The sequence below is a fragment of the Mytilus edulis genome, chromosome 7 (genome assembly GCF_963676685.1).
Source record: "Mytilus edulis chromosome 7, xbMytEdul2.2, whole genome shotgun sequence".
Classification (NCBI taxonomy): Eukaryota; Metazoa; Mollusca; class Bivalvia; order Mytilida; family Mytilidae; genus Mytilus; species Mytilus edulis.
The window spans coordinates 52861187-52874213 of NC_092350.1; the positions used below are offsets into that span (position 1 = coordinate 52861187).

A 13027-nucleotide genomic window follows, 5' to 3' on the forward strand; every position below is an offset into this window, starting at 1 on the left:
CACAAAGATCCAAACTCTTACACACAAGTTATTTTTCCAAAACATGGAAACATATTTATTTTTATCTTTTTGGCTCTTAATTCCCAAACAGCTACAAAAATAACCCCCAAAACTATTCCCAACCTTCTTATTGTGGTAAGGTACCTTGTGTTTGAATTTAATAGATCCATACACTCATACTCAATAAATTGCCTTAAACCAGACAAATAATTGTGTATGAGCCTTAGGCTTTTCTGGTCGTTTATTAAAAATAGCTACGACAATAAACCAACGAACCATCTGATTCCGTACGGAAAATTTCAAACAGATCCATGCTATTATACTAAAGTTATTGTTTGCGAACCAAATCATTTTATATGAACCAGTAAAACTAACCTTTTTGAACCAATAATTACAAAACCAATAGGACATTTCTCACCGAAAACTTTGTGGTACTACACCTAAAAAAGCCTTTTTTGTTGAATAAACTGAATGGTTTTTTTTTGTTCTTTGAAATACTTGTGATTAGAAGCATAATGGTCAAGTTGTGTCATAATCAGTTCAATAGCTTCCGAAAAATCTAGTAAGAATACATCTAAAACGCTTTAAGCAAAATTTCTTCGAAAATCTAAAACAAGTTTCATCATGATATTATATAGTGTGGACTGTAAATAATCAAACATTTATCACATCATGTCTACAACCAGTTAAATATGATATTTTTTGATACTGATTACGTAAAATCATTACAATCGAATGTCGGTCCACGAAAAATTGATAAAATTAGCGAGTATATTTTTTTTTATAGATTTCATGAACGAAATTATATTTATTTAGGTGAACAAGAGAGGGTAAGGTTCACTGCATATCACTCAAAACAACAACTGATAATACCTCTTTCTGGATTTTGAATATGTGATAAGAAAATATTATTTATTTTCATGAGTAAATGGGGGCCAGAATATTAATTTCTAAAATCTGCCAGGCCCCCATCTCAGAATCAAACGATTGTCCAAATATATCATGAATAGATCAAAACATTCCTAATCCGGATTGCATGCTGTATCACCACTCGACCAATATCAGCCCTCAGAACCTTCGGCACTCGGGACTGATATTGGTTTCTCGTAGTGATACAGTATGCGATACGGATTTTGCCATGCATTATTCTATACATTATAGGAGATGATGTGATATATATATATACCCCAAAAAAATAAAGACACCCAAGAGATAAGCACAATAATTTCAACATTTGTCTTTCACATATGCCAACATCTATATTGGCTTCAAGTTTCGAGTTGTCAACTTACATTGTTAACTGACAACAAATGCAACAGTGACATAGACAACTAAAGGCAACCGTTTCATTGTAACTTCTTTGTACCAGGTATGTTGCGTGTGTAACAATCAGTGACGTATTTGTGAATATCTCTTTTAAATTAATACAGAATATGTACCTCAAGGAAGTCCATTACTTCTTTCTTCTTTTTCTTTCTTTCTTCAGAATCATTGTTATGAATTGATACCATATCATAAGGAGTCTTATCCTGAAATACAATCACATAATCTTTCATCAATCATTCACATATACGTGAACTGTAAAACGATAAAGAATAGGTAATTGTTGCTATGCTTTTACATATTTAATGCATAATATTGTGTTTTTTTTTACTTGACAAAACAAAACCCAGTGAATCTAGACCAACAAAAAATATGAAGTAACATTATAAAGAAGATACATAATTAATATTTAAGATTTCATTTTTCAAGAAATATTTGTAGAATGTAAAGAATGTTACAATACAAAAGACATACAAATTTTAAAATATATTCTGCAAAATACATCTCGGATTGCTTCTTTCGCCATACATATTTCTGATTATTCCTTGAAAAAAATGAATCCTTTTTGTGTATGATATAACTATGATTCCTTAACTACACATGTGCTCATTACAAACCATATGTTTTTTTTAATTTTTGTTTGCCCTATATTCACTTAGTTCATTAACACACGATGAAAAGTCTGACATAAATGTATGCTGCTATGGAGTTTCATAACTAATGTTTTATATTTAATTCACATGGACAATGATAATATCATTATTCTGATTGATGAGTTGAAGTGTTTGATTGGTGAAGATTTGTAATTAGAGTATGATAAGTTGGTTGATGTGATGTAAGTGTCTGATTTATGCTAGATGTATTGGTTGAGTTTGATAAGTTGGTTGATGTGTTGATATAGTCCGATTAGTGTTAGATGTATTAGTTGAGTGAAGTTTGATATGTTGGTACTGTTTGATTGGTGTAACAAGTGTTTTGTAGTATGACTAGATAGATAGTGTGATGGTAGTATGATAAATTATTTGGTGTATTGGTAGTGTTTGATGGGTGTTATTTGTGTAATTGGAGAGAGATTAGATGGTTGATGCGCTGATTGTGTTTGATTGGTGTTAAATGTGTAATTTGAGCAGGATTAGATGGTTGATGTGATGTTATTGTTGTGATGGATCTTTTGATTGAGTACGATGAGATGGTTGGTGCGTCTGTAATGTGTTTGAAATGTATTAGATGTATTTGTTGAGTATGCTTACATGGTTTATGTGCTTTTAGGTGTGAGATGTATTGGTTCATGATCAGTATGATTAGACGGTTGTTTGTTAGATGTGAGAATGGAGTATTATAACTTGGTTATAGTGATGGCAGTTTTTGACTGATGTTATATGTATTGGTTGAGTATGAGTAGATGGTTGATGCGTCTATAGTGTTTGATTTGTGTTAGACGTATTGGTTCAGAATGATTAGAAAGAAGTTGTGTAAGATGAAAAACTGGAGTATGATTAGTTGTTTCTTCTGTTGGCGGTTTTTGATTGATGTGTAATTGGAATATATTGAAATTGGTGGTGTGTTGGTAGTAATTGATTGGCCTAATATATACAAAAAGAGTATGATTAATTAGTTGGTATATTGGAGGTGTTTGATTGGTATGAGATGTGTAATTGGAAAGAGATTAGATGGTTGGTGTGTTGGTAGTAATTGATTGGTGTTAAATGTGTAATTGGGTTATGACAAGTTGGTTGATGCACTGGTAGTGTTTGATTGGTGTTAAAAGTGTAGTTGGAGTATAATTAACTGTGGTTGGTGTGCTGGAAGTGTTTGATTTGTGTTGGTTTAGTATGATTAGCCGGTTGATGTTTTGGTAGTGTTTGATTTTCTATTAGATGTGTAATTGGGGTATGATTATCTGGTTGTGTTTGATTTGTGTTAGATGTGTATTTTGAATATGATAAGATGGTTGATGTATTGGTATTACATCAATGTATATGTTTGGAGCTAGATGCGATAGTACTGTATTGTTGGTGGTTGATGTGCTGGAACTACATGGTTGGCGGTAGATGTGTTGGTACTGTATTGTTAGTGGTAGACGTGTTGGTACTGCATAGTTGGTGGTAGATGTGCTTGTACTGTATTGTTGGTGGTAGATGCGTTAGTACTACATAGTTGGTGGTTGATTTGGTAGATTTATATGGTTGGTGGGATGTGTGTTAATACTGTATACTTTGTGCTAGATGTGATAGTAATCTATCTGGTTTGTGATAAGTGTGATGGTACTGTTTTGTTTGTGGTAGATGTGTTGGTACTACATGGTTGGTTGTAGGTTTGGAAGTGTTGGAAGTTTATTGGGATGTGTGTTTGTTCTTTATACTGTGGATTCATTACTTTTCGAGGGATACCAATTTTTGTGGAATTCGTTGGTACAGGTGAACCACGAATTTAAGTATTCAACGAATTGGAAATTTGCCTTTGGATTGTATGCAGAATTTGGAAAATCAACGAAATTAAATGTTTTCTTAAATCCAAAAAATGGTATCCACGAAAATAAATGAATTCACAGTAGTTGGTGTTAGGTGATAGTAATGTATCTGGTTTGTGGTAGGTGTGGTAGTACTGTATTATTGGTGATAAATGTGTAGGTACTACATGGTTGGTTGTTGGATTGGTGGTAATGTATGGTTGTTGGGATGTTTTTTGGTACTGTATTGTTGGTACTAGGTGTGATAATAATGTATCTGGTTTGTGGTAAAGGTTGGTACTGTATTTGTTTGTGGTAGTTGTGTTAGTAGTATATCGTTAGGCATATTATGAGGGTACTGTATGATGGCAACATTTGATTGGTTGCCAAGGCGTAGACCAAGTTAAATTGTTGTAAACAACATTTTTTTTATAATTCAATTTTGGATGCAACACATCTTCTGGTTTGTTGAAAAATGTTTTTGTCTGTCAGCTCATAGACATAGATTTGTCATGTGACCATGATGTCCATTTGTATGATTTATTCCTGCAAAATGGAATTTGAAATGAAAAAGACTGTAATATTTTTTCTGTAAATTTGAATTACCTCAAAAATGAGGTGTATTGTAAGTCTTTCTTTCTATTGATTTTTTCAAAGGCAGACAAAAAAGTGCATATGAAATAAAATTTGTTTGGTTTGCAGTGCTTTAACAAAATTTAATAATGGTAAAGTTTTCTACAACATTGAATTGTTGAATTAAACGTGATAACACCATTTTATTTTCGATCAGTGTTTTCAAATCGTGTGATTGTTGATTAGAGTGTTCACATCCTTAGATTGGTGATTAGCGTGTTAACAACATTTTATTGGTGATCATTGTATCACATCATTTGAATTACTGTAAGTGGGTTGGTATGGCTAATGTTTACCGTTGTAAATCAAGTGACTGAACCATGTGCAATACTGTTGCTTATTTCACATATCATATCAAGTGAAATTTTCTCATAACTATATTTATTGGAATACAGAACACATTTTGATACTACGTAAAGTTATAAATTGATTGTTTATCCAGATGGTAAATAAGAATGAAGACTGTATATTACCATATTCGATTTTACCCAAGGACTGCATCCTTTTTCTGTTAACAATTTTGTTATATCAATATCTCCATTCCAGGCAGCATTATGTAAAGCTGTTTCTCCATCCTATAACAAGATAACAAAATAATTGGGAATTTTTAAAAACTTGTTTTGACGGGACAATGTTAAATTAATAAGAAAAAACAACTACAGATTTTCTTTAAATTCCAAAGTACAAGTAAAAAAAGACCCTTCTGTTAATGATTATAATTTTTTTTTCTAAAAACCCTGTCAGAATAACAAAATGAATGCATGTTTATTAAACTTGTCTGGTTTACAGTATGTTGTGCTTATTCAGTGTTGATTCAGTAGAATGATCAAAGTTGAGAAACTATTTTTTGTCCGGAAACATAAAAAAAAATGTTCTATTTTCTCGTTCAGAACGAAGAGACATGAAAAGGACCTTACTTTGTATAATTAGATATTTTCACTTTTCTGTTGATAGACCTATTGTATTTGTTCTGATTATTACTAGGTCTTTCCACTTTTCTGTGTAAAGACCTATAATTGTATTTGTTCTGATTAATAGGTCTTATACTTTTCTGTGGAAAGACCTATTGTATTTGTTCTGATTATTGTTAAATATTTTTCCCACCTCATTTTGTTCTTGCGATAAATATTTGTTTCGCAATATGTCGCTTAGATATTTCTCATATTGTACCGTATATTTTTATGCGCTTTTAAAGTTCACCCTGCTAGGACGAACAATTTCCTTTGTAAGAGTTATCTCCCTATTCACTGTTTATGAAATGTGTGCATCTCCTTCGTAACAAAAAAAGATATCGACAAAACTCCTTTTCTAACTTGTTTGTTACATCCTCAGAAAATTATGGCTAATTTGGATTGAAGGGATTTGATGAAATTTTTTAGGAGTTTTCTACCTTTACCAAATAAATTTGCCGGTATGTTTTTTAAACTCATAAACCGTTAACCGTATAACCCTAGAATGTTTTTATTTGAAGCCCCATGTCCTAACTTAGAAAATGATGTCAAGGTCAAAGGTCAAATTCTGAATTTTGACTTTTGCTTATTTTTGCATTTTCTCAAACACTTTTAAAGATATATATATAAAAGAACGAGTGCAAAATGTTTGCTTTATGATAATGAAGATATGTTACATTTGGTCTGATACAATGTATTGGCATCGTAAAGGAGTTAGTGCCCCGGAAATGTCTAATTATAAGGTTAATTGATAAAACCTTCCAATTGGTTCATTAAAAAGCCAATTGACCTTTAACAAAAGGTTGGGTGACAAAGGTCTTAAATAAATGAGAACCGGAAATGACCTTGAGAAAACCGGAAGTAGCTTTTTTTGCACTTTTTTCTGATAAAAGTACTCAGAATCCATATATTTTGAAATTTTGATACATTTTCTTATCACTTAAGACTAGAACTGACTTTTGATTAAACGGAAGTGGCCAATTATCTCCTGGTTTACAAACAAAAGTATAATAAACTATATATTTTCGGAATCAGTGTGCAAAAAGCTATCATATGAGACCGGAAGTGACATTTATTTCACCGGAAGTAGCAAATTTTCTCCCTTATTTCACTGAAAAAATTTATGGTAAACAATTATTTATCCCATCAGTATGAAGAAACAAATGATTGGATGCCGTTTTTAACTTTGAGTAAACAGGAACTACCTTCTTTTCAATAGTTTTTTCAAATTGTTGTGGAAAGACCTTCAATTGTTCTCTGAACAATTGGTTTTTAATTTTCTATTCTTTCCAAAAACCGTATAAGATATCGACAGCATATTTTTACTACATTGTAAGTTGCGACATGTTATTACACATGAATTTTGGTTGAAAGGGTACGCTAACATTTAATTGGAGTTTTTTCCCCTCTTATTTTAAAATTAGGCATAAATTGATATAACTCATTAACAAGTTATAATTAAGACCTATGGTGTTCTGATTTGAAGCCCTTGGTTTATGACCTTGAAATTGAAATAGGTAAAATTGACGTTCTAGATTTTGACCTTTGCTTTTACAAAAGTATACATGATAAAGCCATGGAATTTTTTGCATTACGTTGCAAGACACTTGACCATGGGAAAGCCAACCGGAAGTGGCATGGTATAAACCGGAAGTAGCTATTTTTTGTACTTATTTAGTGTAAAAGTATATTGAACAAGATATTTTTGGAATCAGTATCAAGTAAACTATCCAATAAAACCGGAAGTGACATATTTCAAACCGGAAGTAACAGTTTATCTCCCTAATTTAGAAAAAAAATGTACAGAAACCATATACTTTTGGAATCAGTGTACAATAAGTTATCATTTGACGCTGGATATGATATTTCAAACTGAATTTTTATAGTTCTATATCAAAATTGATCTATGGGTGGAAAGACCTTCAATTGTCCTCTGAACAATTGGTTTTTAATTCTAACTAATATTTGTAATTTTCATCATATGTTGAACATTAGATCTGAAAAATTAACATCATCTGACAAAACACATTAACACATCAACTAATTAAGAAAATCAAACACATGCAAAATTATGTTTGTCAAGAAACCAAAAAAAAACCTTTACCATGTTTACTATCTGATTCAAATCTATTTAATAAAATAAGACCTCACTTCATATAACTCTAAGAAATATTTGTTGTCCTTTAAATCTGTCTAATTAACAACATGATTTTGTGTAGATTCAGTATAAAGTTAAGTATGATCAGATTGAGAAGATCTATCATTACCACATCGCTGGCCTCTAATTTACTGCCCTTGGTAACCAGATAAGTAACAACCTCCAGGTGTCCTTCCTCAGCAGCCAATATTAATGGGGTATTTTCATTCTATAATATCAACATATAACATATATCAAAACTTGTGTCATAAACTAGACAATGTTGTGTAATAAATATAAACAAAATATAAATCATATGAATCAACTGACAAAGTTGAATAAAACCCCAGTCACACTTTCATTAATATTTTACTTAAACAATAAACAATTTGTTTTATTGTGAGATGTCAGAACTTCCATTATTACTGTGATGTTAATAAAAATAGTTTTTCCAAGGATAAAAAACAATACTTTTATCAATGAACTCGGCTAAACAAGACATTCAAAATGAAACCCACTTTAAATAATTCTAACAAGTATGTGTTGTTTATTATTGATTCAGTAGAATGTTCAAAATTGAGAAAACATTTTTTGTCCAGAAACATAAAAACCTGTTCTTTTTTCTGATTCAGTACAAAGAGACATGAAAAGAACTTCACTTTATATAATAAACACAAATATTTGTTATTTTCCAAAGATGTTAAACATTAGATCTGACGAATTAACATTATCTGACAAAAGAAATTAACACAATTTATTCTCATCAACTAATTATGAAAACCGAAAACTTACAAAACTTTTTTTTGTCAAGAAACCAAATAAAACCTTTACCATGTTTACTATCTGATTCAAATCTACTTAATAAAATGAGACCCCACTTCATATAAGTCTAACAAATATTTGTTGTCCTTCAAATCAGTCTGAATAACAACATGATTTTATGTAGATTCAGTATAACTTGAAGTATGATTAGATTGAGGAGAAAATATGTCTCATTACACAGTCTCTGGCCTCTAATTTGCTGCCCTGGGTAACCAGATAAGTAATAACCTCCAGGTGTCCTTTCTCAGCAGCAAATAGTAATGGTGTCCTTCCAAACTGTAATATCAACATATAATAAACTTGTGTTAAAACTGGAAATTATTGTGTCATAAATATTAACAAAATATATATCTTATGAATCAGTGGACAAAATTGAATATCGCCATGTCATTTGTTGACGTTGAGTATAAGAATTGTATTGCCATGTCACATGTTGATGTTGAGAATGCTAGTGGTATTACCAAGTCACATGTTTGTGTTGAGTATAAAAGTGGTATTGTCAGATTCGTGTTGAGTATAAAAAGAAATGGTCATGTAACATGGTAGTGCTTAGTATAATAGGGGTATTGCCATGTTACATGTTGGTGTTGATCATAACAAATGTAGTTTCATGTGAAATTATATCTTAAAGTTGAATATTATAATTATGTCATATGCTTCTTTTGAGTAAAAGAATCGTTTTATCATGTCACAGGTTTAAATAATGATTTGAAATTGTCACATATTAGTGTTTCTAAAAACCTTAAAACCAGGAGTTGTAAATGAATGTTATATGAGCAGGTGTCACATGTCATGTTTAGTACAGGAGTGGTAAATAATGTTGAATGATCAGGTGTCACAGTGACATGTCATGCTCTATAAAGTAGTTGTGAATAATGTTTTTTTTAATTATATATCACATGTCATGTGTTCACGGTACTGGTAATTAAATGTGGTATGATCATATGTCACATGTCATGTTTAGAAATGTTTTGGGTAAATAAATGTTGTATGAGCGTATGTCACATGTCATGTTTATACTAGGTTCATGGTAATGGTTCATAAATGTGGTATGATCATATGTCATTTGTCATGTTTTGAACTGTGTGTTGGAAACTAATTATTGTACGATCAAATGTCACTTGAAATGTATAGTACTGTTTGGTAAATGAATGCTGTTCAATCATATATCACGTTATGTTTCATACTGTAGTGCAAATGGAGGTTGTATTATCATGTATCATGTTCAATAGATCAGGGATAGTCACATGTTTAACAATATCTATATCGAAGGTACATAGAAAACGGCGGATAGCATAAGTGATATTGCACGATTATTTTTAGAATATCTTAAAACCGATAAATTTAGTGATGTCGTGTAATGATTTTTGTGATATTGTTAAAAGTTTTTAAAAAGTGTATATTTATGATCGATTATTTGGGATTATCATGTTAAGTTGTAAATGAAGTTTGAATGATTATGTGACACATGTAATGTTCTAAACTGGAATGGTAAATGGAATGTTGTATTGTTAGGTGTCACATGTCATCTTCAGTACAGGAGTGGTTAATCAGTATAATTATTTAAGTGTCAATTGTTATGTGCTGAGTAAAAGACAGTTGTTAGTAAAGATTTAAGTGCTATATGTTATGAACAAAAAGTGTTTCATAAGATCTGATGTGGCTTGTAATGACGTTTCTCACTTTTATTGTTCAATACAGTTGTATAATTATATTGATGGTGTGAAATGGTGTTTTTCACTGTTTGTGATGAATACATGATTGTATACATTTATGGTGTGTAATTATGTTTTTCACTGTGTATTAAATAAAGGAGTTGTATACATTGATGGTGTGTCAGCACGTTTTGCACTGTATGTTGAATTCAGAATTGTATACATAAATTGTGTGTAATGATGTTTTGACTATTTGTGTTAAATGCAGGATTTGTAATCATATTCATCGGTGTGTGTAATGATGTTCCTCACTGTATGTTGAATAAAGGAGTTGTATACCTTGGTGGTGTGTAATGATGTTTCTCAATGTGCATAATGTGTGTTGAATACTGCATTGTACACATTGGTGGTGTGTTAACATGTGTCTCACTGTGTGTTAAATACAGGATTGTATAAATTGGGTGTGTAATGATATTTCCTACTGTATATTTCTAATTGTAGGAGTACCTGTAATAAAGAGCAATTATTCTGTTTCACATTGGATAACTGAGAACAAATTAGTGTGGTTTTTAACTAATTCACCATGTGCTAACTGTAAATAAATCCTTGTATATGTTTTTTTTTTATATTCTACCTCATTTATAAGATCTGTATATTCCAAATTAGCTCCATTCCTGACGCATATTTCTACCTCTTTTATGTTTCCATTCCCTGCAGCTCTGAGAAGTTTCTGCAAGTAAAAAAAGTTTTAACAGTTTTAACTCTTGAAAATACAAAATGTATTATAAATGATATACTTGAATTAAACAAGCATCATTTTTACAATTACAATAGCTTATATTAAATACAGTCACTAACAAAGGGGAGTGAAATTGTTGTCAATAATCATGATAATTTCATAGTGTTTTTTAGAATTTATTTTAGATATTTGTATCATGCATCAATGTTGACATCCGTCTCGATTATTATTAGGATTTTTGTTGTTCGGTCCTTAATTTTTGTATGCATGAAATGTTTTGATGCCTGTTGCATGTAATTTCATTGTATTTTCTTTTTTGCCTTGGCATTGACTTTTTCTTTTTAACTTTAACAGTTATGTATGTCTTGAAACACCTTATGTCAATTTATTTGTTGCCTTGATTTTTGTAGATTGAAATTCTTTTCACTGAAGTCCTTTTGATTTCTTCCTCTTCTCTCTCTGAGAATACTTCGCACCTGTATCTTTCTGCACAGTTTATAGACAACATAGATCACATGACCATTGAATTTAAAGTAGAACATCGTACCTCATCCCAACGTGCCAGTATATCATGCAGAAGAAAAAGAAAACACTATCATTATATGTTATATACACTGACAGCTACTAACAATGGGGAGTAAAGTTGATGACTTTTAATGTCCATTATTCCAGAGATTGTTTTAGAAAAGACTTTAGACAATTGAATTAAGTTTAGTTTCGAGCTCAGCATCTGATTTCTTGGTTTTTGAGGTTGTTTGTTGATCGGTCTTTATTTTTCTATGTTATGTTTTGATGACTGATGCATGAAATTTCATTGTTTTAATTTTTTGCCTTGGCATTGACTTTGTTATTTAAAGAGTTGTGTGTGTGTTTTGAAATATCTTATGTCATGTTTTATTGTCTCCTTGATTTTTGTATATTGAAATTCTTTTCACTATTGACATATTCATATTATCTTCTCTCCGGAAAATACTGAACACCTATAGTATTCTGTACAGTTTATCGACAACATCTAGGTCTCATGACTATCAAAGAAGAAAATCTTACCTCATCCCAACTTGCCATTATATATCCTGCAAAGGAAAAAAGAAACCACTTTATCATGTTTGTACACAGGAAATGCAATTTTCTAAGGAATATTTAGTTTTTGTTGTCATATTCAGATTGTTCCTATATTTTCAGATTTTGAAGTTGATAACATCTCTGTTTTCTTCAAATTATGATTTACATCTATCTTTGTTTTATAACATACCACAATATAAACTTGTATAAAATGATTTGAAAAAATATATCTTTTTTTTAAAAGATGCTGTAAACATGACTTACAGATTTTGCTTACAGTTAGTGTCATTGTTAAAACAATTGAGAGCCATAACTCATGTAACTTGAACAGCGTGAGTAAACAATGGCGCCATCACACTTGCCAGCCATTTTGACACTTGAAACTAACATATGAAAAATTTAAAAGGTTTGGTTAAATGTTTCGCAAGTTATTACAAAGAAACATCTCAAACAGTTCCTTCTTACATCAATCTTGAACCTTAGCCATGATAGCCCTATATCAGAAAAATGATAATGTAAAAGTCCTGTATTATTTGTCAAAATTGGTTTTGTTTGTTTTTGTCTCTCGTCTAGAGTTATTGCTACGGCAATCATACCACAACTTGTATTTGTTTTTATAGATAAACGGTCATTGATTTCACTTAGCCACTTGTTAATGTAAAGCCTCTGGCTTATATAAGTATACTTAAATACCAGAATTGAAATCTGATGATTTCAGTTCTGCAACTGCAAATAAGGAATTACAAGCGACACTTCTTCAATCTCTAATTGCACTTCAGCATGTTATCATACAGACTGACATCATTGCCTTAATGCCACTTTATATTACATATGCCAGCTGCCACCAGTCAATCAGAATCTACAAATAAAGTTGTAAACAGAAGTGCACAAGCTGTGTTGCTTGATTTACAGATTATCATTACATTTCAATATGTTGAAATATTCAGTCATATAATCAAACAGACAGACACGAACAGGGGCCTCATTTAAAAAGGTTTAAATCAACCTGGATGTTACAAATGTTCACTGGTAAATGAATAGGTATACATTCAAAGGTAAAGCCGTCGATCAATTTTCTATATTTCATTGATGATAAGTTATATCCTCTTCCAAAAAGAAGAAGGTCCGCCTGCACTGAAACATTAACAAAAGAAAAACGAGGTCAAGATCAGCTGAAAACCGACAGACAGACATGTATACCTTATCATTTTATATGTACCAGACAGGGTTTCCCCTGGGTCAATTATTTTTTTCACC

General features: G+C 31.2%; 1 protein-coding gene across 1 annotated transcript in view; it reads right to left on the reverse strand.

Moving 5' to 3' along the window:
• The window catches only part of LOC139481749 (uncharacterized), a 42848-nt gene extending 30223 nt beyond the window's left edge, over positions 1-12625 (reverse strand). Inside the window, exons 1-7 of the mRNA XM_071265240.1 lie at positions 12464-12625; positions 11756-11781; positions 10604-10699; positions 8492-8590; positions 7623-7721; positions 4879-4980; positions 1440-1529 (exon numbers count right to left, since the gene is read on the reverse strand). Coding sequence (XP_071121341.1) covers positions 1440-1529; positions 4879-4980; positions 7623-7721; positions 8492-8590; positions 10604-10699; positions 11756-11773 — 504 coding nt within the window. The 5' untranslated portion in view covers positions 11774-11781; positions 12464-12625. The remainder of the gene's footprint in view (positions 1-1439; positions 1530-4878; positions 4981-7622; positions 7722-8491; positions 8591-10603; positions 10700-11755; positions 11782-12463) is intronic.
• Positions 12626-13027: the final 402 nt, after the last annotated feature.